At 36.1% G+C, this 27,353-nt stretch overlaps 1 protein-coding gene across 7 annotated transcripts in view; it reads left to right on the forward strand.

Moving 5' to 3' along the window:
- GSK3B (glycogen synthase kinase 3 beta) overlaps window positions 1-27,353 on the forward strand; it is a 255,961-nt gene that overhangs the window by 184,328 nt on the left and 44,280 nt on the right. For all 7 annotated transcript variants that reach the window (XM_073231586.1, XM_073231585.1, XM_037013045.2 and 4 more), the window contains one exon: window positions 21,942-22,037. In XM_073231586.1, the coding sequence (XP_073087687.1) occupies window positions 21,942-22,037 (96 nt within the window). The remainder of the gene's footprint in view (window positions 1-21,941; window positions 22,038-27,353) is intronic.

The following is a 27,353-nucleotide window of genomic DNA, read 5'->3' on the forward strand; positions in this document are numbered from 1 at the left end:
AGTCATCTTCCGGGGCCATACAGGGAAATGTAAAGTTGGTAAGTGAGAGAGAAGCCATATTGTTTGCAAAGGTTAGCTTTTTACTTCTTTGCAGATTTATGCCCTGTGGCTTCTATGCCCAGCACTTGTCTCGAGGTATCTTTACCACCTGGAGGAATTATGATACTCGGTAAATTCGATATGAGGCACGAATTCTATTTAAAGTTTGTAATTAGGAAGGAAGAAGAAAAGCTATAGATGTAGCATATGAAGGAAACTTGGGAGGATTGATTATTTCTTTGACATATCTTCTTGTATAGTACCTTAAGTATGTATAGGTTTTAAACTACTAACTAATTTGCACACACATATTGACATAATAGGAATACGGTGACATAAACAAAGCAAATCTATAATTACCAGCCATCTCCAGTGAAGCCAAGAAAACCATTTAGGCACCCTAGGCATTTGTGAAAATTTATCTATGATATGATGGATATTTTCCAACTGTACTTGAACCATCAGACAAATTAAAGCAGCCCATTTCTGGGATCTGTTCACATCCCATATGTTCTTTTAACCATAGATAGTCTATAGTCATGAGATTTTGGGGTGCTACAACTTGCACCCCTCCCAACTCCTGGTTGAGTTCCAACAGACAGATCCGGTCAAATTCGTTGTCTCACTGTATGCACATGCCAGCCTAGACATCTCCCTCCTCCTTCTCATGGCAAGTCCAGGAGATGGTGGGCTGGATGCAGCCACAACCGCAGCATCGTCCGGATCCCTGTGGAGGCTTTTTGATGATCATCCCCCGGCACGAGTCCTCCAGAGAGTGCTGATGCCGGAAGCTCCTCCTCATATCGTATCTTAGTTCATTTTCTGGGTATCCAAGCTAGGCCTTGATCTTCTGCGTAGAAACAAACAGACCCTTTGCCCACACTTTGACATGCCCTCTATACCACTGTGCAGAACTCATTGGAGGTCAGCACACAGTAACTGCTTTTTTTTTTTTTTTTTAATTAAGAGAAAGGAATATTATCAGAAAAGAGTACCTCCATAGCTGATCATCTGACACCCTTTAAGTGATCAACATTAAGGATATTTAAAGCATGCGTTGATCTTTGATTTACCAATAGTTTTATCCTGTTAAGGAGTAATCCCCCTTTTCTTTCTTTCTTTCTTTTTTTTTTTTTTTAAATTTTTAATCTACACTTACCTGAAGAATACTATGTTTACTATGCTCTCCCCTATATCAGGTCCCCCCTAACAACCACATTACGGTTACTGTCCATCAGCTTAGCAAAATGTTGTAGAGTCACTACTTGTCCTCTCTGTGTTGTGCAGCCCACCCTCCCCTTTCTCCCTCCCCCCCATCCATGCTAATCTTAATACCCCCCTTCTTCTTCCCCCCCCTTATCCCTCCCTGCCCACCCATCCTCCCCAGTTCCTTTCCCTTTGGTACCTGTTAGTCCATTTTTGGGTTCTGTAATTCTGCTGCTGTTTTGTTCCTTCAGTTTTTCCTTTGTTCCTATACTCCTCAGATGAGTGAAATCATTTGGTATTTCTCTTTCTCCGCTTGGCTTATTTCACTGAGCATAATACTCTCCAGCTCCATCCATGTTGCTGCAAATGGTTGGATTTTTCCACTTCTTATGGCTGAGTAGTATTCCATTGTGTATATGTACCACATCTTCTTTATCCATTCATCTACAGATGGACATTTAGGTTGCTTCCAATTCTTGGCTATTGTAAATAGTGCTGCGATAAACATAGGAGTGCATCTGTCTTTCTCAAACTTGATTGCTGCGTTCTTAGGGTAAATTCCTAGGAGTGGAATTCCTGGGTCAAATGGTAGGTCTGTTTTGAGCATTTTGATGCACCTCCATACTGCTTTCCACAATGGTTGAACTAATTTACATTCCCACCAGCAGTGTAGGAGGGTTCCCCTTTCTCCACAGCCTCGCCAACATTTGTTGTTGTTTGTCTTTTGGATGGCAGCTATCCTTACTGGTGTGAGGTGATACCTCATTGTAGTTTTAATTTGCATTTCTCTGATAATTAGCGATGTGGAGCATCTTTTCATGTGTCTCTTGGCCATCTGTATTTCTTTTTTGGAGAACTGTCTGTTCAGTTCCTCTGCCCATTTTTTAATTGGGTTATTTGTTTTTTGTTTGTTGAGGCGTGTGAGCTCTTTATATATTCTGGACGTCAAGCCTTTATCAGATCTGTCATTTTCAAATATATTCTCCCATACTGTAGGGTTCCTTTTTGTTCTATTGATGGTGTCTTTCGCTGTACAGAAGCTTTTCAGCTTAATGTAGTCCCACTTGCTCATTTTTGCTGTTGTTTTCCTTGCCCGGGGAGATATGTTCAAGAAGAGATCACTCATGTTTATGTCTAAGAGGTTTTTGCCTATGTTTTTTTCCAAGAGTTTAATGGTTTCATGACTTACATTCAGGTCTTTGATCCATTTTGAGTTTACCTTTGTATATGGGGTTAGACAATGGTCCAGTTTCATTCTCCTACATGTAGCTGTCCAGTTTTGCCAGCACCATCTGTTGAAGAGACTGTCATTTTGCCATTGTATGTCCATGGCTCCTTTATCAAATATTAATTGACCATATATGTTTGGGTTAATTTCTGGGGTCTCTAATCTGTTCCACTGGTCTGTGGCTCTGTTCTTGTGCCAGTACCAAATTGTCTTGATTACTATGGCTTTGTAGTAGAGCTTGAAGTTGGGGAGTGAGATCCCCCCTACTTTATTCTTCTTTTTCAGGATTGCTTTGGCTATTCGGGGTCTTTGGTGTTTCCATATGAATTTTTGAATTATTTGTTCCAATTCATTGAAGAATGTTGCTGGTAATTTGAGAGGGATTGCATCAAATTTGTATATTGCTTTCGGCAGGATGGCCATTTTGACGATATTAATTCTTCCTAGCCATGAGCATGGGATGAGTTTCCATTTATTAGTGTCCCCTTTAATTTCTCTTAAGAGTGACTTGTAGTTTTCAGAGTATAAGTCTTTCACTTCCTTGGTTAGGTTTATTCCTAGGTATTTTATTCTTTTTGATGCAATGGTGAATGGAATTGTTTTCCTGATTTCTCTTTCTATTGATTCGTTGTTAGTGTATAGGAAAGCTACAGATTTCTGTGTGTTGATTTTGTATCCTGCAACTTTGCTGTATTCCGATATCAGTTCTAGTAGTTTTGGAGTGGAGTCTTTAGGGTTTTTTATGTACAGTATCATATCATCTGCAAATAGTGACAGTTTAACTTCTTCTTTACCAATCTGGATTCCTTGTATTTCTTTGTTTTGTCTGATTGCCGTGGCTAGGACCTCCAGTACTATGTTAAATAACAGTGGGGAGAGTGGGCATCCCTGTCTGGTTCCCGATCTCAGTGGAAATGCTTTCAGCTTCTCGCTGTTCAGTATAATGCTGGCTGTGGGTTTATCATATATGGCCTTTATTATGTTGAGGTACTTGCCCTCTATTCCCATTTTGCTGAGAGTTTTTATCATGAATGGATGTTGAATTTTGTCAAATGCTTTTTCAGCATCTATGGAGATGATCATGTGGTTTTTGTCTTTCTTTTTGTTGATGTGGTGGATGATGTTGATGGATTTTCGAATGTTGTACCATCCTTGCATCCCTGGGATGAACCCCACTTGGTCATGGTGTATGATCCTTTTGATATACTGTTGAATTCTGTTTGCTAATATTTTATTGAGTATTTTTGCATCTACGTTCATCAGGGATATTGGTCTGTAATTTTCTTTTTTGGTGGGGTCTTTGCCTGGTTTTGGTATTAGGGTGATGTTGGCTTCATAGAATGAGTTTGGGAGTATTCCCTCTTCTTCTATTTTGTGGAACACTTTAAGGAGAATGGGTATTATGTCTTCTCTGTGTGTCTGATAAAATTCCGAGGTAAATCCGTCCGGCCCCGGGGTTTTGTTCTTGGGTAGTTTTTTGATTACTGTTTCAATTTCTTTGCTTGTAATTGGTTTGTTTAACTTTTGTGTTTCTTCCTTGGTCAGTCTTGGGAGGTTGTATTTTTCTAGGAAGTTGTCCATTTCTTCTAGGTTTTCCAGCTTGTTGGCATATAGGTTTTCATAGTAGTCTTTAATAATTCTTTGTATTTCTGTGGAGTCTGTCGTGATTTTTCCATTCTCATTTCTGATTATGTTGATTTGTGTTGACTCTCTTTTTCTCTTAATAAGTTGGGCTAGAGGCTTATCTATTTTGTTTATTTTCTCAAAGAACCAGCTCTTGGTTTCGTTGATTTTTGCTATTGTTTTATTCTTCTCAATTTTGTTTATTTCTTCTCTGATCTTTATTATGTCCCTCCTTCTGCTGACTTTAGGCCTCATTTGTTCTTCTTTTTCCAGTTTTAATAATTGTGATGTTAGACTATTCATTTGGGATTGTTCTTCCTTCTTCAAGTGTGCCTGGATTGCTATATACTTTCCTCTTAAGACTGCTTTCGCTGCATCCCACAGAAGTTGGGGCTTAGTGTTGTTGTTGTCATTTGTTTCTATATATTCCTTGATCTCTATTTTGATTTGTTCATTGATCCATTGATTATTTAGTAGCATGTTGTTAAGCCTCCATGTGTTTGTGAGCCTTTTTGTTTTCTTTGTAGAATTTATTTCTACTTTCATACCTTTGTGGTCTGAAAAATTGGTTGGTAGAATTTCAATATTGTGGAATTTACTGAGGCTCTTTTTGTGAGCTAGTATGTGGTCTATTCTAGAGAATGTTCCATGTGCACTTGAGAAGAATGTATATCCTGTTGCTTTTGGATGTAAAGTTCTATAGATGTCTATTAGGTCCATCTGTTCTAGTGTGTTGTTCAGTGCCTGTGTGTCTTTACTTATTTTCTGCCCGGTGGATCTATCCTTTGGGGTGAGTGGTGTGTTGAAGTCTCCTACAATGAATGCATTGCAGTCTATTTCCCTCTTTAGTTCTGTTAGTATTTGCTTCACATATGCTGGTGCTCCTGTATTGGGTGCATATATATTTAGAATGGTTATATCCTCTTGTTGGACTAAGCCCTTTATCATTATGTAGTGGCCTTCTTTATCTCTTGTTACTTTCTTTGTTTTGAAGTCTATTTTGTCTGATATTAGTACTGCAACCCCTGCTTTCTTCTCACTGTTGTTTGCCTGAAATATGTTTTTCCATCCCTTGACTTTTAGTCTATGCTTATCTTTGGGTTTAAGGTGAGTTTCTTGTAAGCAGCATATAGATGGGTCTTGCTTTTTTATCCATTCTATTACTCTATGTCTTTTGATTGGTGCATTAAGTCCATTTACATTTAGGGTGACTATTGAAAGATATGTACTTATTGCCATTGCAGGCTTTAGATTCGTGGTTACCAAAGGTTCAAGGTTAGCTTCTTTAGTATCTTACTGCCTAACTTAGCTCGCTTATTGAGCTGTTATATACACTGTCTGGAGAGTCTTTTCTTCTCTCCCTTCTTATTCCTCCTCCTCCCTTCTTCATATGTTGTGTGTTTTGTTCTGTGCTCTTTTTAGGGGTGCTCCCATCTAGAGCAGTCCCTGTAGGATGCCCTGTAGAGGTGGTTTGTGGGAAGCAAATTCCCTCAGCTTTTGCTTGTCTGGGAATTGTTTGATCCCACCATCATATTTAAATGATAGTCGTGCTGGATACAGTATCCTTGGTTCAAGGCCCTTCTGTTTCATTGCATTAAGTATATCATGCCATTCTCTTCTGGCCTGTAGGGTTTCTGTTGAGAAGTCTGATGTTAGCCTGATTGGTTTTCCTTTATAGGTGACCTTTTTCTCTCTAGCTGCCTTTAAAACTCTTTCCTTGTCCTTGATCCTTGCCATTTTAATTATTATGTGTCTTGGTGTTGTCCTCCTTGGATCCTTTCTGTTGGGGGTTCTGTATAATTCCATGGTCTGTTCGATTATTTCCTCCCCCAGTTTGGGGAAGTTTTCAGCAATTATTTCTTCAAAGACCCTTTCTATCCCTTTTCCTCTTTCTTCCTCTTCTGGTATCCCTATAATACGAATGTTTTTCCTTTTGTATTGGTCACATATTTCTCTTAGTGTTGTTTCATTCCTGGAGATCCTTTTATCTCTCTCTATGTCAGCTTCTATACGTTCCTGTTCTCTGGCTTCTATTCCTTCAATGGCCTCTTGCATCTTATCCATTCTGCTTATAAATCCTTCCAGGGATTGTTTCACTTCTGTGATCTCTTTCCTGACATCTGTGATCTCCTTCCGGACTTCATCCCACTGCTCTTGCATTTTTCTCTGCATCTCATCCCACTGCTCTTGCATTTTTCTCTGCATCTCATCCCATTGCTCTTGCATTTTTTTCTGCATCTCTGTCAGCATGTTCATGATTTTTATTTTGAATTCTTTTTCAGGAGGACTAGTTAGGTCTGTCTCCTTCTCAGGTGTTGTCTCTGTGATCTTTGTCTGCCTGTAGTTTTGCCTTTTCATGGTGATAGAGATAGTCTGCAGAGCTGGTACAAGTGACCACTGGAAGAGCTTCCCTTCTTGTTGGTTTGTAGCCTTTTCCTGGGAGAATAGCGACCTCTAGTGGCTTGTGCTGGGCAGCTGTGCGCAGACAGGGCTTCTGCTTCCTGCCCAGTTGCTTTGGGGTTTATCTCCACTGTTGCTGTGGGCTTGGCCTGGCTGGGGCTGTTCCTCCAAAATGGTGGAGCCCCGTTAGAGGGGGAGCAGCCAGGAGACTATTTATCTCCGTAAGGGGCCTCTGTGCTCCCTGCTGCCCAGGGGGTTAGAGTGCCCAGAGATCCCCAGATTCCCTGCTTCTGGTCTAAGTGACCTGTCCTGCCCCTTTAAGATTTCCAAAAAGCACTCTCCAAACCAAAACAACAACAGCAACAATGAGAGAGGGAACAGAAAGGAAAAAAAAAAGAAAAAACACGCGATTTTTTTTTTTTTTCCTCAGGTGCCGGTCCCAGGCACCCGCGCACTGGTCCTGCTGCCCTGTCTCCCTAGCACCAGGGTCCCTGTCCTTTCAAGGCTTCCAAAAAGCACCCACCCACCGGTCCCGCAGGGAAGGAACGCTCAATATTCTTTGTCCTCAGGCACTGGTCCCACGCACCCGCTCACCAGTCCTGCCGCCCTGCCTCCCTAGCACCAGGGTCCCTGTACATGTTTTCATTTTTAATCAGAGATTTGTCAAGCTTATAGTAAAGGCAGCCAACCTTACAGTTATCCAAATTAAATAAACAATTCTTTTATGCAGAAGAGAAATGAAGATATTTAATCATTCAACCATTGCTACATATCTCTCTTGCCTCTGTGTTACACAGTTTTTACCCACTCACTTTTAAAGCTTTTATTGAATACATTACATATAGGCCTGGCCATGCAACCCTTTAGTCTTTCACAGTGCATACCACCTTAACTACATGTGTTGATTTCATGAATAGTTTTTGTTAGATGCTGGACTAGAACATAGAGAGGGTCCTTTCCCTCCCAGAGTTCAGAGACTGAGGGTGGAAAAGAACAACTTGAGGACAATGGAGTAAAGGCAGGTATTATCCAGAAGTCAAAAAGCAAAAACACAAAGGCAAAAAAAGCATTCTACTTGGAGGCAGTCATTGCCTGTAAAGGTTTCATAGGAGAAGTAATTCTTGAGCTGAATCTTGGCACATGGAAAGGTAATCACCACGTAAAGAGAGAAAGAAAATGGAGGACATACAATGCAAATTTGGGCAAAAATGCTTATTATTGAAATCAGGTCAATTATTATGTGTTTATGGTGTGAGCTTAGGGTTCTGATTGGTGGGGATAATAGAATGTGAGTTTATCCAGTGAGAGAAGGCTAGCTATGGGCAGTAGCCAGACCACCTTAGCCTGTAGGCAGTTGGAAGCTGTTGCGGGATTTTGAGTAGAGGAGTGTAACATTTCTAACAGGATTTATTTTGCTTCACCCTTGCTTTAAAGGCTGCATATGCAGCTCTGTTACTGAAGTTTGGCGACCTCTGGTGTTGGGCCATTAAAAAGCAAGGCTGTGAAAGAAATACTTGCATTTCATAGCTTTTGTTAGGTGATTCTTGACTTTATTTCTTTGAACAAATAAATCATAATTCCTGATTTAATATCTGTCAGTGTCTGGATAAATTTAAATGAGTGAAAAAAAATGTTAAACATGGATGGAACTCACTACAAATGAAATGATTAATTCAATCATAAAGGGATGAACAGCAGCCCCAAAGGGATGTGACAAGCTGATCTCTGATTCTTTGGGCCTTTCCATCCCCAAATCCCATGGTCTAGGATGGTGGACCAAAGAAAAAGTTCTTTTTGTAGTAAATGGAAAGAACTTATTCTAATAATAGGTAACTGAGATTACGTAGTCTTAACCAGTGGTATGATAATTTTCAGTATCTCCTCGTCTTCTTTGATTGTGTGAGATATACTTACAGAAAAGTGCACAAAACACTTATGTTCATTTTCATTTCCTTTAAGTCATGGGGGAACTTAGTTTTTTGGAAATCTAGAGATTTTTATTTTTTTAAGTATATCCTTGCCTAAAAGTTTTGAAAAAAATCATTTTTCCATCTCTTAAAATTCAAGGGAACCCTAAAACTTACTCTGTGTCTGAATGATAGGTCCATGTCAACATCACTTTTTAAATCTATAAAATGAAAAAGTTCAATTATGCAGTTTCAAAGGTGCCAAATAGTAAATCAGATAGAAATATACTCTGAATGTAAGAAAAACAATATAAAAGTAGAAAAGGATAGTTTGTTAAGATGTCACATTTGTGGTATTGATTGCAGATGGTGATACATTCAGAATCTTTGCTCTTCATAATCTGTCACTGGTTTACCTTTCAGTCCTTAATGTTGCCGTACATGCATTATCCAGTCCTTATTCTCTGTTCAGCTGTTACCACAGTTATCCAAGGCATGCTGTTTTCTGCTTCATACCTAATGTGCACGGAATGTGCTGCTCATTTGCTTCCTAGATTCTTTTAAGTAAAATCATTCTTATCTCTACTTCCAGAACTCTTTCCTGAATCTCTTCCTTACTCCAGTGTAGTGTAGCACTTTCACCCCACACATAATGTGTTTTGTTGTACTGATCTCGGCTGATTGTAGTTATTTATGTACAAGTCTTTCTGTCCTAGAGCTCCTTGAGGATAGAAACTCAATAAATGTTTCGAAGGAGTGAATGACTTAAGAGCCTGAAAAAATTTTTTTAAATACCTCTCAGTTATGTCTTACCTTTGCACTCTTACTTCCTTTGCATTTAATCATACTTTTGCTTTCTTAAAGATTATGCATATTGTATTTTAAATAATTCTGATTTTAGAGTTTCATAGAGTCTGATAGTTTTAGTGCTAACCTTAAATAGCAACAAAGGAAGAATAAGAATGTGGTTGTACAGGCATACCTCACTTTACTGTGCTTTGCAGATATTGAGGGTTTTTTTCCAAATTCAAGGTTTGTGGCAATCATGTCAGAAGTTTGTTGATGCCATTTTTCCAACAGCATTTTCTCAATTCATGTCTGTCACATTTTGATAATTCTCACAATATTTTAAACTTTTTCATTGTTACTATATTTGTTATGGTGATCTGTGATCAGTGATCTTTGATGTACTTTTATAATTGTTCTGGGGCACTACGAACCATGCCCATATTAAGATGGCTGATTTAATCAGTAAATGTGTGTGTTCTGACTGCTCCAGAGACCAACCATTCCCCTGTTTCTCTCCCCCTCTCTTCGGGCCTCCCTATTCCCTGAGACACAACAATATTGAAATTAGGCCTATTAATAACCCTACAATGGCCTCTAAGTGTTCAAGTGAAAGAAAGGGTCACACATCTCTCACTTTAAATCAGAAGCTAGAAATGATTAAGTGTAGTGAGGAAGGCATGTGGAAAGCTGAGACAGACCAAAAGCTAGGCCTCTTGCACTGAACAGTCAAGTTGTAAATGCATAGGAAAAGTCCTTGAAGAAAATGCAAAGTACTACTCGAATGAACACATGAATGATACAACAGCAAAATATCCTTATTGTTGATATGGAAACGTTGGATAGAAGATCTGACCACCCACAACATTCCCTTAAGCCAAAACTCAGCCCAAAACAAGACCCTGACTCTTCAATTCTGTGAAGGCTGAGAAAGATGAGGAAGCTACAGAAAAAAAGTTAGAAACTAGCAGAAGTTGGTTCATGAAATTTAAGGAAAGAACCTGTTTTCATAACATAAAAGTGCAAGGTAAAGCAGGAAGTGCTTATAGAAGCCACAGCAAGTTATCCAAAAGATCCAGCTAAGATAATTAATGAAACTACACTAAAAAAAAGATTTTCATTGTAGACAAAACAGCCAGCAGAAGAAGATGCCTTCTAGAATTTTCATGGCTAGAAAGAAGTCAATGCTTGGCTTCAAAGGACAGGCTGATTCTCTTGTTAGGGGCTAATGCAGTTTTAAGTTAAAGCTAATGTTCATTTACCATTCCAAAAAACCTGTGATCCTTATGAAATATACTAAATTTACGCTGCCTGTACTCTGAAAATGAAACAACAAAGCCTGCATAATAGCACATCTGTTTTCACTCTGGTATACTGAATATTTTAAGCCCACTCTTGAGACCTACTGCTCAGAACAGATTACTTTCAAAATATTACTGCTCACTGACAATGCACCTGGTTACCCAGAGCTCTCATTGAGATGTACAAAATTGTTGTTTTCATGCCTGCTAACTCAAAATCCGTTCTGCATTTCTAGGATTAAGGAGTCATTTTGACTCTCACTTCTTATTATTTAAGAAATATGTTTTATAAGGCTATAACTGACATAGTGGTTCCTCTGCTGGATCTGGGCACAGCAAATTGAAAACCTTCTGGAAAGGATTCATTCCAGATGCCATTTAGAACATTCATGATTCATGGGAAGAGGTCAAAATATTATCATTATCAGGATTTTGGAAGAGGTTGATTCCAGCCCTCATGGATGACTTTGGGGCATAAAGACTTCAGTGGAAGAAGTAAATTCAGGTGTTGTGGAAACAGCAAGAGCCCTAGAATTAAAAGTGGAGCCTGAAAGTGTGACTGAATTGCTGCAACTTCGTGATAAAACTTGAATGGGTGAGGAGTTGCTTCTTCTGAATGAGAGCAAAGAAAGTGGTTTCATGAGATGGTATCTGCTACTGGTGAAGATGCTCTAATTGCTGTTGAAATGACCACAAAGGATTTAGAATATCACATAAATTTAGTTGATAAAGCAGCAGCACAGTTTGAGAGAATTGACTCCAGTATTAAAAGAAGTTCCTCTGTGGGTAAAATGCTATCAAATAACATCACATACTACAAAGAAACCATGAAAGGAAAGGTCAACCACTGTGACAAACTTCATTGTTTTCCTATTTTAGCGACCATCACCCAAATCAGTCAGCAGCTATCGACATCGATGCAAGACCCTCTGCCAGCAAAAAGATCATGACTCATTGAAAGCTCAGTTGATGGTTAACATTTTTTTAAGTGAATTTTTAAATTAAGATGTGTACATTGCTTTTTTTAAGACATAATGCTTTTACATACTTAATAGACTACATTATATGACTTGGAAACCAGAAAATTCATTTGACTCACTTTGTTTTGATATTCACTGTATTGCAGTACACTGGAACCAAACTCACATCATCTCTAAGTATGCCTGTATTTAGTGTAGTAAAGGCATCACAAGTTAAATAATGGTCGGCTGTTTTACTTTCTAAGTCAACTTCGTAGAGATGGAAATTTACATGCAGAAAAATTTAGCCCTTCCATGTGAGTAGTTTAATAAGTTTTGACAAACATGTAAATACCATCCTGGTAAGATTTAGACCATAAGAACTCCAAAAACTGTTGCTATGTACAGCCTGGGGTGACCAAATATCCCAGTGTGCCCATGACTGAGAAATTCACCAGGATAGTCCCAGGCAAACCAGGTTATTTGGTCGCGCTGTTCATTGCCCCTTTGCAGTCAGTCCCCCATCTTCTGTCTCAGGTGATCATTGGATTGCTTAGTATTAGTACAGATAAGTTTTCCCTATTACAGAATTTCACATGAATGGAATTATATAGTGTGTTTCTTTTGTATGTGACTTTTTTTGCTTAACATCATGTTTTTGAGATTCAGTTCATGTTTTTGCTTATCTCGTCTGTTTATTGTTTTATGCTGAGTTGTATTCTATTAAAATATATGAGTTTTCCATTCACCTTTAGATGGATATTTGACTTGTTTCTGGTTTTTGGCTATTATGAGTAAAGCTGCTATATATGTTTTTGTACAAGTATTTTTGCAGACATACGTTTCTATTTCTCTTCAATAAAGAACTAGGACTTAAATTTCTAGTTACATGATAAATTTATGTTAACTTTGTAAGAAATTACCAAACTGTTTTCCAAAGCAGTTCTACTATTTTCATACTCACCAACACCGTATAAGAGTTCTGGTGTTCCACATTCTCATCAAATACATGGTATTCACAATAATTTTAAGATTAGTCTTATAATTTCTTTGATCATTAAGAAATGTTCCTCTATTTTCTATAATTTCCTTGTTGTAAAGTCCACATTTTCTGATTACTGTAGGCACTCCATCTTTTTTATGATTAGCATTTGTGTGGCGTATCTTTTGACATCCTTGTACTTTTTTTTTTGGTATCATTAATCTACAATTACATGAGGAACATTACGTTTACTAGACCACCCCCCTTCACCAAGACCCCCCACAAACCCCATTACAGTCACTGTCTATCAGTGTAGTAAGATGCTGTAGAATCAATACTTGTTTTCTCTGTGTTGCACAGCCCTCCCAGTGCCTTCCCCCATATTATACATGCTAATCTTAATGCCCCTTTCTTTTTTCCCCACCTTATCCCTCTCTTCCCACCCATCCTCCCCAGTCCCTTTCCCTTTGGTAACTGTTAGTCCATTCTTGGGTTCTGTGAGTCTGCTGCTGTTTTGTTCCTTCAGTTTTTTCTTTGTTCTTATACTCCACATAGGAGTGAAATCATTTGGTACTTGTCTTTCTCTGCCTGGCTTATTTCACTGAGCATAATACCCTCTAGCTCCATCCATGTTGTTGCAAATGGTAGGATTTGTTTTCTTCTTATGGCTGAATAATATTCCATTGTGTATATATATGTACCACCTCTTTTTTATCCATTCATCTACTGATGGAGACTTAGGATGCTTCCATTTCTTGGCTACTGTAAACAATGATGCGATAAACATAGGGGTGCATCTGTCTTTTTCAAACTGGGCTGCTGTATTCTTATGGTAAATTCATAGAAGTGGAATTCCTGGGTCAAATGGTAATTCTATTCTGAGCATTTTGATGAACCCTCCATACTGCTTTCCACAAGGGTTGAACTAATTTACATTCCCACCAGCAGTGTAGGAGGGTTCCCCTTTCTCCACAGCCTCACCAACATTTGTTGTTGTTTGTCTTTTGGATGGCGGCAATCCTTACTGGTGTGAGGTGATACCTCATTGTGGTTTTAATTTGCATTCTTCTGATGACTAGCAATGTGGAGCATCTTTTCATGTGTCTGTTGGCCATCTGAATTTCTTATTTGGAGAACTGTGTGTTCAGCTCCTCTGCCTATTTTTTAATTGGATTATTTGCTTTTTGTTTGTTGAGGTATGTGGGCTCTTTATATATTCTGGATGTCAAGCCTTTATTGGATCTGTCATTTATGAATACATTCTCCCATACTGTAGGATGCCCTTTTGTTCTATTGATGGTGTCCTATGCTGTACAGAAGCTTTTCAGCTTGATATAGTCCACTTGTTCATTTTTGCTTTTGTTTCCCTTGCCCGGGGAGATATGTTCATGAAGAAGTCGCTCATGTTTATGTCCAAGAGATTTTTGCCAATGTTTTTTTCTAAGAATTTTATGGTTTCATGACTTGCATTCAGGTTGTTGATCCATTTCAAATTTACTTTTCAGTATGGGGTTAGACAATGATCCAGTTTCATTCTCTTACATGTAGCTGTCCAGTTTTGCCAACACCAACTGTTGAAGAGACTGTCATTTCCCCATTGTATGTCCATGGCTCCTTTATCATATATTAATTGACCATATATGTTTGGGTTAATGTCTGGAATCCCTGTTCTGTTCCACTGGTCTATGGCTCTGTTCTTGTGCCAGTACCAAATTGTCTTGATTACTGTGGCTTTGTAGTAGAGCTTGAAGTTGGGGAGTGAGATCCCCCCAACTTTATTCTTCCTTCTCAGGATTGCTTTGGCTATTCGGGGTCTTTGGTGGTTCCATATGAATTTTTGAACTATTTGTTCCAGTTCATTGAAGAATGCTGTTGGTAATTTGATAGGGATTGCATTAAATCTGTAGATTGCTTTGGGCAGGATGGTCATTTTGACAATAATTCTTGCATCCTTGTACTTTTAACCTATATATATTTATGTTTAAAGTGCATTTCTTACAATATATACTGAAGTCTTTTTTTTTATCAGAGTCTTTTACAATTTCTGCCTTTTAGTGGGAGTGTTTAGACCATTTACAGTCAGTGTAATTATCAGTATGGTTGGGTTTAAGTATTCCACCTTGATATTTGCTTTCTTTTCATTGTTCCTTTTTTCTTACTGCCAACTTATGAATATAATGAGAATTTTTTTACCCCCCATGCTGGCTTTTTAAGCCATACCGGCTTCTGTTGCATTTTTTTAGAGGTTGTTCTAGGATTGAAAATAGGCATCTTTCTCACAGTCTACAAATAACAGTACACCACTTTGCATTGGTCCTTTGCAATGTTATTACACGTTTTACTTCTCCTTTTACAATAGTTTGTTATTATTTTGCTTCAAACACTCAGTTTCTTCAAAAGAAATATAGAAACAAGGGGAAACATTATACATTTAGCCACAAAGTTACCTTTTTTATCATCTTTATTTGTGTAGATAGAAATGTCCATTTGGAACCCTTTTCTTTAATCTTGTAGTATCTTTTTGTAGTACTCTAGGTGACAAACCCTCTTAGTTTTTTTGTTTTTTTTTTTACCTAATAAGGACTTTTGAAGGATATTTTCACTGGATACAGAATTTCTTGGTATTCTTTTTTTTTTTTAATTTCATTCTTTAAAAAGGTCCCTGTTTTCTTCTGGCTTGCGTTATTTCTGATAAGTCAGCTTTCATTCTTAGTGTGATACTATGTATATAACATGTCTGGGGAAAGATTTTTTTCTTTATCAGTGACTTTTACTGGTTTATTGTGGCTTGGTATAGTATTTTTTGTATTTATACTCTTGGGGTTCATTGAGATTTTTATTGAGTTTTCATCAAATACAGAAAAAATTTTGGCTAGTATTTCTTCAAATAGTTTTTCTGTATTTGTTCCGCCAACCCCTTCTAAACCTCCAATTATGTGTACATATGTTTTTTAAGTCTTTTTTACCTCTGTGCTTCAGCTTTGATTGTTTTATTGCTTTTTTTAAAAAGTTCTTCCATTTTATTCATAGTAGCTCTTGAAAAGTCCTTATTTGCTAATTTTGTCATGTCTGAATCTTTGTCTCTTGACTTTTCTTTTTTTCTTTTGCATCTGGATCATATTTTCCTTCTTTAAACAGTATTTTCTTAGGTAGTTTTCTACATGGAAGGCAATTCTAATATCAGTTATTTAATAATGACTAGAAGCAGAAGTCCATAATAGTCTTCTTCTAAATTTTTAAATAATGCAAGCCCTTGTATGACATCCCAAATTTATTGTTTACACATGGAAGGCAATTCTAATATCAGTTATTTAATAATGACTAGAAGCAGAAGTCCATAATAGTCTTCTTCTAAATTTTTAAATAATGCAAGCCCTTGTATGACATCCCAAATTTATTGAGCTACCGAGGCATAAAGAATTGCCTTACTTTATATAAGGCTTTTAGTTTACATTTGATCACCTTAAAGTAGTTATGGCTCTGGGTTAGAGATGTACAATATTTATACCCAAAGCAATTCAATGGCATTAGTTTCTGCAATTTAGGCCTTACAGTGAAAAGTTCTTGCAACAAAATTATTGATAATATGGACATCTCCACTACTTGCCCACCATTTAACATTCCAATAAAAATTCTACACATCTGAAACAATCACTAACAGACAAAAATACCAAACTTGTATGTTTGGTATTACAAGTAAACTTAACCGTAAGCATGAGATTTATATTGAGGATCTACAGCAAAGGAAGCCTGAAAGTTGTTTATAAAAAAATTGCTAAATCATTAAAAGGTTTTTTTTTTACAAAAATTTAGAAAGTAAGTATGTTACACTTTTTTATCTTGTTTAGCCACTTAGATGCCTGTATTTCTTTATTTTATTCTTCTGTTGCCAAATTCTATAATAGAGTTCAAGATAGTCCTTTTATTAAATTGAATTACCATGATATGGTAGATTTTAACTAATGTTTCTTTAAGTTAAGAAAAGTTTATTTAACTTTTAATTATAGTCTTATAATCTTATAAAATCATAATATATCCTGCACATCTCAGAAGGATTCAGGTTTCATTTTATGGTAAAATCAGTGGAGTTTAAGAACATAGTTTTTAAAAAATCATTTTTAAAAATTATTTTTAAAAAGCTTTCCCTTGTTTCTGCCCTTAATTTTGGGTAGACCATTTTATAGAGTCCACTACCCATGCATTGAAATCTCATATTTACCACTGACTCAGTCAACTATAGGTTTCTTTTAAGTGTAAAATGGGGTAATAAAATATCTATAAAGTTTAAATGAGAAAAGAAAATTGATATGCCTTAGCACAGAGTGTTTACATATTAGGTGCTAAATAAATATTTCTTCTCTTTTTCTCTCCTTTCCCTCACTGATGTGCCTTTTGAAAGGAGAACATACATATGCTATCTCTACTTACACATTCAGTTGATTATGTCTGCTTACTCCGTTCGTGACTGATCTCACCACGATCAGAAAGGAAGTCCTTATGGCCAGCTTCAGCAAGCACCTTTTTAGGCTTATTTTACCTGGTCTTATTGTGTCAAAAGATACCCACCTCTCTATCCTTTAAATCTTCACTTTCGTTGGCTTCTGTGGTGTCATTGTCTGTGGGACCTCTTCCAGTCTCTTGAACTTCTGTCTCGGGCTTCTTGTTTAATTTCCTTTATTCATATATTTGTGTCCTGTGGATCCCGTCAGTAGCACTCTTTTCCTATAACCTACTTTGCCCTTTACCCATTGTCACAGCCACCTACCAACTGTACCCCAGATACTACCAGGGCTGTTTTTCTAGCTTCAAGCTCTCTTCTAAATGATATACTTAATATCTACCACTTGGTGGAGAATTCCTCTAGTTTCTTCTTGAATGTCTTAAATATTTTCTCTTCTAGCTCTCTATTCCTTCATGCTTAATAGTATCAACATCTTTCACAACTACCAAAATTAGAAACTTTCACTTGTCCAAGTCCAATAAACAGATTCTTTGACACTATCTCCTAAAATTAGTTTGCCACTAAGGAGATTTAAATTATATCCTAGCTCTTCCTCTAATTAGTTTTGATCTCTGAAACGTTCCTTCTGGGTCTCAGTTTTTTTCATCTTTAAAATGTTTGAACTGTATCCAAAGTTAGCAAGTAGGGCCTGGGGCCAAATGCAGTCCACTGCGTATTTCTGTAAATAAATTTTTGTTTGTGGCTGCTTGGTGCTGCAGTGGTAGGATTGAGTAGTGACAGACGCCCTATGGCCTACAAAGCCTAAAGTAGTATTTACTCTCTGGCACTTCACAGAAAAAGTTTGCTACCCCTGGACTGCTAGAGAATTTCCCACCTCGTTATCTCTGTTAGCTAACCTGGGAGAAGCTGGTTTTAAGATTAAAAAGTAAGAAGAATCTAAAAAATGATTACAATAGTTGAATATTTGGCAAGAGAAATTAAAAATAGAACATACTGTGACATTAGGATCTCTGTTTCCCCATCGAATAGCCTTAGTGAATCAAGATCATGTGGCTATAACAAAAGAATAAGACCTCCATTGCCACTTTGTGGTGACAAATCTATTTGGTTAATTGCTTTTATGTAATTCATAGTGAATAGATAAGTGATTTCACTTAATAGTTAGTAATTTAAACTTCTCAAAAGTCAAAAATTTCCAGATTCTGAAGATAAAGATTAGTATTGTAACTCTGACCACCAGTTACGAGTAGAATTAAGAATCTTTTTATCACTATTCACCAAAATAGATGATTTGCCATTTTGATAAAAAAATTTTCCACGTGCATGCACTTGTATACATTGAAGGAGGGTTCTAAGTTTGTAAAATATGCTTAGATTAAAAATTCATAAATTTTGAACCTTAACTACATGTATGCTGATATGTACTGATGTCTGCAGCTGGCTTAATTGCATCAAAAAGTAAGGTGGATTCAAGGATGGATAGAGGGATGGAAATGTGATGAAACAAATAGAGTAAAATGTTAGTTGTAGAATCTGGGTAGTTGGTATTAAGGCAGGGGGTTTATACTATAAAGAAAAAAATGAAACTTTTCTGTATGCTTGAAATTTTTCATTGAAAATTTTGGGGTACATGTTCTAGGTCTAAGTGACTGTGAGACGGGAATTTAGGGAGAAGGATATAAAAGTGAATATACATACATGTTGTATAACTTCTTGATGTAATATTAACCTTGTGTATATATCATATGTACATGGCAAACATTGTGTATATGTCTGTTCTGTGTATTTCACAGGTTTATTTCCATTGGGAATGTTCTTAGATTATGTAAGAAACGTATAAGAATTGTAACATTCACTTCAAGGAGCATCATGCCTTTTCATTACAGTTTGTAACTCTTGAAGTCTCTCACACAATCCCTAAAGGAAAGTTAGCCAAGTGGCTGATAAGTCCATGTGATCTCTCTCCATACAGTACAAGGGTACATTTACTAATGGACATCATACAACTCTCATTCCTTTTGACATTCTTACCAACTTGGAAGGAGTTAGGACTGTGTCTTTTGTTAACAATATACTGAATAAATAGAGAGGAACTGCACAGCAAAATGCTCACTGATTCAAGAGTGGGCATTTCTTAAGTGTCATTTTGTTTATTGTGAAATATATTAGAATGCAAAAACATCCCAGTCACACTCCCTCCTCCTCCATCTTCTCTGTTAAATTAAGTTATCTATAAATAAACTATGCAAACTAAAATATGTTTAGTGTTGCCTGTTTTTAAATTTTGGGTAAAGCAGTCATATTATGTATATTAATTATTGAGTGAAAACTCACCACTACATGAAATTCACCCATAAGTTATGTGTGGCTTTGGTTCATTCATTTTCCTTACTCGTTAGTACACCACTGTATGACTGTCTCACAATTTATGTATTCTACTGTTGGGTGTTTGTTTTTGCCCACAATAGTTTTTTATTATGAACTATGTTGCTTTGCATGTGTACTTAAGCACTCGAAAGATTCCATGGAGCCACAATTGGAGGGGCAGTTTTATTATTAAATTTACTCTCCCTTTGTTTTCACTTCTTTTCAGGTTTCCTAGTACATGTACACACACACACACACACACACACACACACACACACACACACACACACTCGCTCACTCTCTCTTTACCAGGGGTTTAATACAGAATATAAGTGATTTGATTTTATTTTTTAATGAAAACTAAATTAAGATTCCTTTTTAGCTTTCACATTTGACGTATGGGTAGTTCCTGACTTATAAATATCCAATACCTGCAGCTACAAACTCCAGAGATTTCTCTTCCCAGTACTAGATACATTGTCTCTCTCTATAAAGCTGAAATTCTACAAGAAGAGAGAGAAGTTGTATAATTGGAGATATGTTTCCAGTGTTCCCAGAGTGAGTTTCTGCCAGAACAGTGTTAGAAATAGAAGTTGGAGTAATGTGTTATAACTTAGATTATTTTTACACATCTTTTTCTTTTCTTTCCAATAACAGGAGTTTTCCTCAGAAATTCTTATACTACAGGTAGTTTATATTTAATTAGATTCCTTTTTGATTTATATTGAAAAATAATACTATAGCTGTCTAGCTTAGTGAATGCCCTTTCCACCTATCTTACTTCAACTTTAAGTATTCTAACCTTTAAATAATTTCTGACAGTTTTTATTGCAGGTATGATTGACAAATAATAAAATTCACATACTTAAAATACACAGTTTGCAAACTTTTGACATATGTATACACCCATGAAACTATCACCATGAAATCAAAATAAAGAGCATATCACCCCAGTAATTTCTTCATACCTTTTTGTAATATTCTCTCCAGCCCCTCAGAACCATGGATCTTTCTGTCACCATGACAGAACATTTTCTAAATTCCATATGAATGAGATTATATCATGGGTACTCTTTTTGGTCTGGTTTCTCTTATTCAGTATAATTATTTTTAGATTCATCTGTATTGTTCTTTTTTATTACTGAGTAGTATTCCATTTTATGAATATGCCACAGTTTGTTTATCCATTTTCTTATTGTGGCCACTTGAGGAGTTTCCACTTTTTGGCAGTTGCAAAAAAGTTACTATGCATGTTGTTTAAAAGACTTTGTATGGACATGGGCTTTCGTTTCCTTTAGGTAAATATCTAAATTGGGTGGGAATGATGGATGTATGTAAAGCATATGTTTAACTTTTTAACAGACTGTCAAAGTGTTTTCTAAGGTGCTAAACCATTTTACACTTCCACCAGCAGTGGATGAGTTTCAGTTGCTCTACCTTCTCACCAAGACTCGGTATATGTAGTCAGTCTTTTTTAATTTTAACCTTTTACGTGTATAAGTGCTATATTGTAGTTTTAATTAGCATTTCCCTAATGATGATAATGTGAATATCTTTTTATGTATTTATTTGCCATTTCTTGTATCTTTTTTTGGTGAAGTGTCTGGTCATAAATTTTGCTCATTTGGATTTGTTTGAGAGTCCTGTGCGTATTCTAGATACAAGTTCTTTGCAGAATATGTATTTTGCAATTATGTTCTCTCATTCTATAGCTTGTCTTTTTGTTTTCTTAAGAGTGTCTTTTGAAGAACAGAATTTTAATTTTTTTTTAATTTTGGTAAAGTTCTAAAAGTTTTAATGAAGTCTAAAGAATTAGAACCAGCAACAAAAATCCCTGAAATTCTCGCTTTTCCCTGGCTTGCCACCACATATCAAGTGCTTATCATTATGTTTCACTCCTTCTGTGCAGCTATCCTTGAATTATAAATGGCTTATTATTTTATTCAACAGACTTGTTTTATACCGAGCCCAAGAATTATAAAGATGAGTTGTATATATTCTTTCTTCGGAGTACTCATTTTTAGTGTTGAATGTTTCTACCCATTATCTGTCTTGGCAGCCAAGTCCTTATTCTTCTTTTGTACAGTGTCTACTACAGCTCAAAAGACCATGAAGTGCTTAATATATTCTTATCTTGTATTGTAGTTATACTTTTTTCCACACACAAATATGTAAGCTATCATAACAGGGAATCTCTTTTTCTTTGCATCCTCCATATATCATTGTGTAGTTCCTTATAAATAGAGGACAATTGCTAAATATTTAATGATTTATTGGAATTATTGGACCATGTTTGAGCAGGATTCTCCTGAGTTATTTTTTAATAATAAAATGTTTGGCTGTACTCTACTAAATGAATTAAAGATACTCTCATTTCATATGCCATCATTGCAGTAGATTTGTTTTTCTAGATAGAATAAAGATTCGTGGTTTTTACTTGAATATTTTTTAATGCTCTTTTTTACAACCCTGATTTAAACATCATTATTATCTTAAAATTCTGTTAGAGTAATATAGCATGGGAACTGTAGTCAGCCAAAAATTAAGTCTTTCACAAAGTCTGATCTACTTAATGAGTTATCTGTTTTATAACTTTGGAATTTCTTTTTCCAGTTAAACCATAAAGACTATATTTGTAAGTGCATAGAAAACTGTGGCAATAACTTGCTTTCTTTACCTAGGTCCTGGGGACACCAACAAGGGAGCAAATTAGAGAAATGAATCCAAACTACACAGAATTCAAATTCCCTCAAATTAAGGCACATCCCTGGACTAAGGTGAGTCAAAGAGAGTTAAAAACAAAAAACACCAATAGTTAACTAAAAGTTGAGTTTCTCATTGTTCTTAAAATAAACTGTTTTGACACTAGGTAGGTACCTGAGTACAAAGTAAATGACAGTTCTGCATGTAAAAATAATTGGGTAGTTGTACTTCAGTGTTTCATTGGCTGCAAGTAGTTCATTCTAACTGATTGCTTATAGACAATTTCCAGCCTGGGTTTGTATTTGTAGGGTGAGGACAGTGTACCTGTATCATTAAATATAGAATTTTATTAGGTGCAGGATCTTATATGTAAGTTTGACTACTTAAAATTCAGAAGTTATTTCTTTACATAGAGGAACTTATTAGTTCAGTAAGTTCAATAACAGCATATGAAAACATACATTTCATATATTTTCTTTTTTAAAGTTATTTTTATGTAGACTTTATTGTAGATGATGCTGTATGTTTTTTTCTTCTCGTTTGCTCTTCCTGTTGGGGTTTTTGGAGCAAGAATAAAAAGCATATTTGATCTTGCTAGGAGGATACATTGAAAGCAGTCAATACATTCATAGGATGTCACTGGTCATTGGAAAGCTGAACCTCAGCTAGATGGAACCAATTCAGAGAGCAAGTACTAATTTACCAGAAGATTTATCTTTTGCTTTGATACTTAATTGAAATGATTTTATGAGCTTTTTTATTAAAAAGGTTTTTTTTCATCTCAGTTTTATTTGTGAGATTAAGTGTACAGAGAGAAAAAAATACCTTATCAGGATTTATAGCTTAAGTGAATCTCTAGCTTCCTCATTTTAGATTCAGAGATACCAGGTGACTCATCCAAGATTATACAGATGACTGTGACAAAGCCAGGATTAATCTGTGTGTATTTGTGTGCATTTGTGTGTGTGTGTTTAATGCCAGATTTTTAAACTTAAGTTATGTAAAAACGTAACTCCCATGTTTACTTGTATTTAATTATATATTTCTGTGGGTTAGAAATGTTTGACCTTTCTATGTTTTTCAAGCAGAGACCTTCTGTATTTAAAATTGTACATATAACAGTTTTAAATATTGATAAGTTCATTTAATTGGTTATAGATCCTTTATAAGGTGAAATAATTTAGGGCTATAAGTAAAATAGTTTTCATTCCCAGATTCAAAGTATGTCTCTTTTTCTCTCTAAATTGTATTATGATACCAGTTACTTTCCTTGAAGTTCTCACAATCTTATTACCTCTCTACACTTCAGAACATTTCTTGTTGCTAATTATTTTTAAGACTCAAGCACCTTAGTATTTCAGTGCCAGAATTCTAGTTTGTAGCTTTCACTTAGCAGCAGTATATTGCCCTCTCCCACCTTTTTAAAATTTATAATAGCACTAAATATTCTGTGATAAACCATTCGATGATTGTACTTAAAGTTTATTTTCAATGTGGGTCAGAAGATAATTAGGGTCTCTCATTCTGGCTCTAAACTCAGAGAATCCTAGGTGGCCTATTTGGGTTTAAAAGGCTGAGTTGCAGTTTGAATATAGAGTTCCTGACCAATATAATGCTAAAATTGAAGTCATGAAATATTTAACACTCTCAATCCTCTTTTTTTTGTTTTTAATCAAGACTGCCACTAATATTAGTGTGTGTCATATTCTGCATTTTTCTCCCCTAGATTGTATCTTTTCAAGTATTAGCCAGGATGGAATGTGAGGAGTTGATTTTAATTAAAATGCAGCTAACAGATTTGTGTTGAATTTGTATGTTTTACACCTTCCTTTGCCCTTGTGGATTTCTGAAATTTCTGTATCTTACACTAATACTTTTCAAACTTGAATTATCTATGTAAGGCCCTTTTATTTGTTTTAGTTTGGTTTTCATTCCTGTACAATATGTAGAATAATGACTCAATTCTCCCACCTTTTTTGTCCAAACTACTGTGAACTCTTCATGGTGTGCCTTAACATAATTTGATTTTCACTTCATATAAATGGTTTTATTATGTAATAAGTACACTTATGTTAATTTCTCATCAGTGTACTCAGCTAGGTTGGTGTTACTCTGTAAACACAAAACCAAATTCAAATGCAGAAATTCCATGGCACTACTCTGTCATTGAGATGAATTTAAATAACCCAGAATATGCTTATGCTGATTTTTAAAAATAGGTTATTATCAAAATAAAATTATCAAATTTAAGATTTGTAGAGGGAGCTCAGTCCTCTCAAGTCTCCATTGTGATAGTGGAAATGTTCTCTCATATTAGGTAGCCAGTGGAGTTACTTTTTCTTTAATTCATAATCTTTTTCTTCATAGAGAAGAGTTTCTTGCCCCTGGAGGGCAGGTAAACAAGAGTCTGGAAGCGAACACCACTTTGCCTTTACTGTGGTCTTCTGTTAGAACCTACTTAGCCCCATTTCCTAAAGCTGTGGGCAGTGTAGTACAGCTGTATCCCCAGGATTGGCAGCCTGTCTCAGAAAAGCAGACAAAGAGGAGAACATGTCTTCCACAGAAACATCGAGAGTGAGAGATTCAGTATGTAGGAAAGATATCAAACAGGAGAACAAAACAATGAGATGAGCCCAGTGTGGTATATGGCAGGAATCTTGAGAATTTAGAAATCTGGTAAGTTGCCGTGGACTATTTACTTAGTAGCCAGAGCCACTTAATTGATAAAGCACTGAGGTTTCAGTAGGAATGGAAGTAGTGCTAATTTTTTGAAGAAGGGACAATTAATGGGAGTGGGGATGGGGAGGATAAAAACCTCTGTGTTGGGTGTATACTGTTCACTTCAAAGAATGAAAACCAGATGAGAAACGAAAGGAAGTGATACATAAGTAGACTGAGAATTAGAGACTGGCTGGAAGAAAAGAGGAAGCTGAAATTCTGCATTTAGTACATGGGGGTATGTTTAAATGAGTCTTTTAAGTATGAAGGGAGGATCTAGTTTAAGTGCCACTCCTGTTTCTGCCTCTAGTTTTTTCTTTTGTAAGATAGTGATTAGGTATTGTATGTTCTCTCTGGATTCTTTTGAAATTATAAAGTATACATATAAAGCATTATTTCATTTTTTCATTTTAGTTCTGAATAAGTGTAAAGATTCTGCCTCCAGTATAGTAGTTTCATGCTTTGTCCTGCCCTGACTTTAGTTGAGGCCATCATCATGTCATAGAATTGTTAAAACTACCTCCTGCCTCTTCATCAGATTTCCTCCTTAAGTTTCACATCCTCATTGCTGTCACAGTGAACTTTCTTGAAAGCACAGGTGATACTGTCACTCCTATTTAAAATTCTCAGATTCTTCATTGCCTTTAAGAAAACTTGATATAACATGTGGATAATGATAAGGGTGATCCTATGTCCCAATTTATGCTTGTTCAGTGTAACTAATTGTTTCACTCTTAACAGTGTTCCATTTTGAATAACCGATTATACAGTTACTTTGTTCCTGTTTTACCGTTCCTTTCTAGAAAAACAAGAGATTTAGTTCTTATCTCAGTGGTAACCTTCTCTGAGGCATCTAGTCCTTCCAATCCAGGCTGTTTCCCAAGTTCTCCAGCAGCTCCAACTTAAGGGGCATATACTTAGGCAATGAATTTTAAAGTAATGTTTAGTTAGGGTAGATTAGGGATTTCTAATAAGGTTATATTGTAAAAAAAATGAGTTTTTTCCCCATTAGAGTGCTTGATTCTGCTAACCTTTTGCGTAAAGTTCTTCAAGACAAGTATTCCTCCTTACCCTTTATGAAGCATTTCAAAAAAACATTATCCACAAGTCAGTACTCACATACTTGATTTCTTAAAGCTATGTCCACTTAAAGCATATTTGCATTTACATCTAGCAAACAGGAAGCAGAAAATTAAGTTCAAAGTCATTTCTACTGTCAGAGAAATCAGACTAGACTGAAAAAGTTATATTTATTATTTTCTATGCATAAAGCTAAACAAACAGTAAAACCCCACTATATTTACTTCTTTTTAAGACTTTCTTCATGATCTTATATTTTTTTCTGAGCCTTTCAATACAAGTTTTTTCATTTGGTAGATTTACTTATTCCAACTAGAATTTAACACATTATCCAAAATGCCTTTAGAAGGACCTACAGAGTACGAAACAAAAAATTGCTGTCAGACGGTTTTTGGTAGGTACACTCTCTCTACCTTTTCTGGACTCTCTGCCTTACTCAGTTTGTTCACATGTATTCCAGAAAGCATAAAACTGTTGGGGATTTCTGTTGATTCCTAAGGTTGCCACTTATCTGTTTTGTTCTTTTGCTTAGGTAAATCGGTACTATCACTTAACCCCCTCTGTCCTGAACATTCTCCTAATCCATTATTACATGTCTCATAAATAAACTGTGTTCTCTACGGAGTTTCTGCCTACATCTTTATTAGTGTTAGAATAATCACTTCTCTTTTTCTAACATCCATTTTCCTATGTAAGTAGATGTCCTCACTTTTCTGTTTATATTAGCTATACTCCCAATTCTTGACTGAAAACTCTGCTATTAAAATCCAGCTACTAGGGTGGCTAATCCATATGTGAGAGGAATAATATTTAAAAAAGAGTACTAAGACATAAGGTTCAAGATCACTTGTAGGGAGCAGAGGATAGGGTTAGGGGTAGATTGAAAAAGAAAGCAAAAATCCACTTTTAATTTATCAGTTGTTCTTTAAAACCCGTATCTCCCATGTAACCAGGGCTGTGCTGGATACCATAAAAGGATGCAAAAGAAGTGAAGGATATAGTCATTGTCCTTGAAAAGCTTACAGGTGATATAACTGACTTAGTTGAAGCCAAGTATTACATAATACATAACCATTTACTCAGTTATGTGCTGCAGATGTTCAGAGGTGTTTCACATGCTGTAGGTATTTGGTATTATAAGGCAGCTCTCCAGTGAGAGTGGTGGAGGGAAAAGGAAGTATTTTTAAGATGATACGACTGGGGTGGGGTGGGGTTGTTGAAAGAGGATTTGGATTTGCTTAGTTGTAGATAAGGTTAGGAATTGTAGCCCAGTGGAATATCCCTTAACAGGAGCAGGTGTGAATGAAAAGGATATATTCCCATATTTGTAGGAAAGTCAGCCTGTCTACAATAACTATTTTATGAACAATGAGAGATTAAATTGGGTAAGTGGACATTTGGTAAATCACACTTTTGTGTAAGCCTGTAGTACTATTTTATCAGTGAATTATGTTGGAGAAATTCCATTGCATAGTCAAATGCTGCTATCAACATGTATATGTAATTTTTCTTATGTGTAGTAAAGCTCAGGAAACTCAGTAAGCTTTTAAATTAGTACAGGTGAAATTTATTGAATTCTAGCTCTTGTGGCT

Source organism: Manis javanica, chromosome 3 (genome assembly GCF_040802235.1).
Source record: "Manis javanica isolate MJ-LG chromosome 3, MJ_LKY, whole genome shotgun sequence".
Classification (NCBI taxonomy): domain Eukaryota; kingdom Metazoa; phylum Chordata; class Mammalia; order Pholidota; family Manidae; genus Manis; species Manis javanica.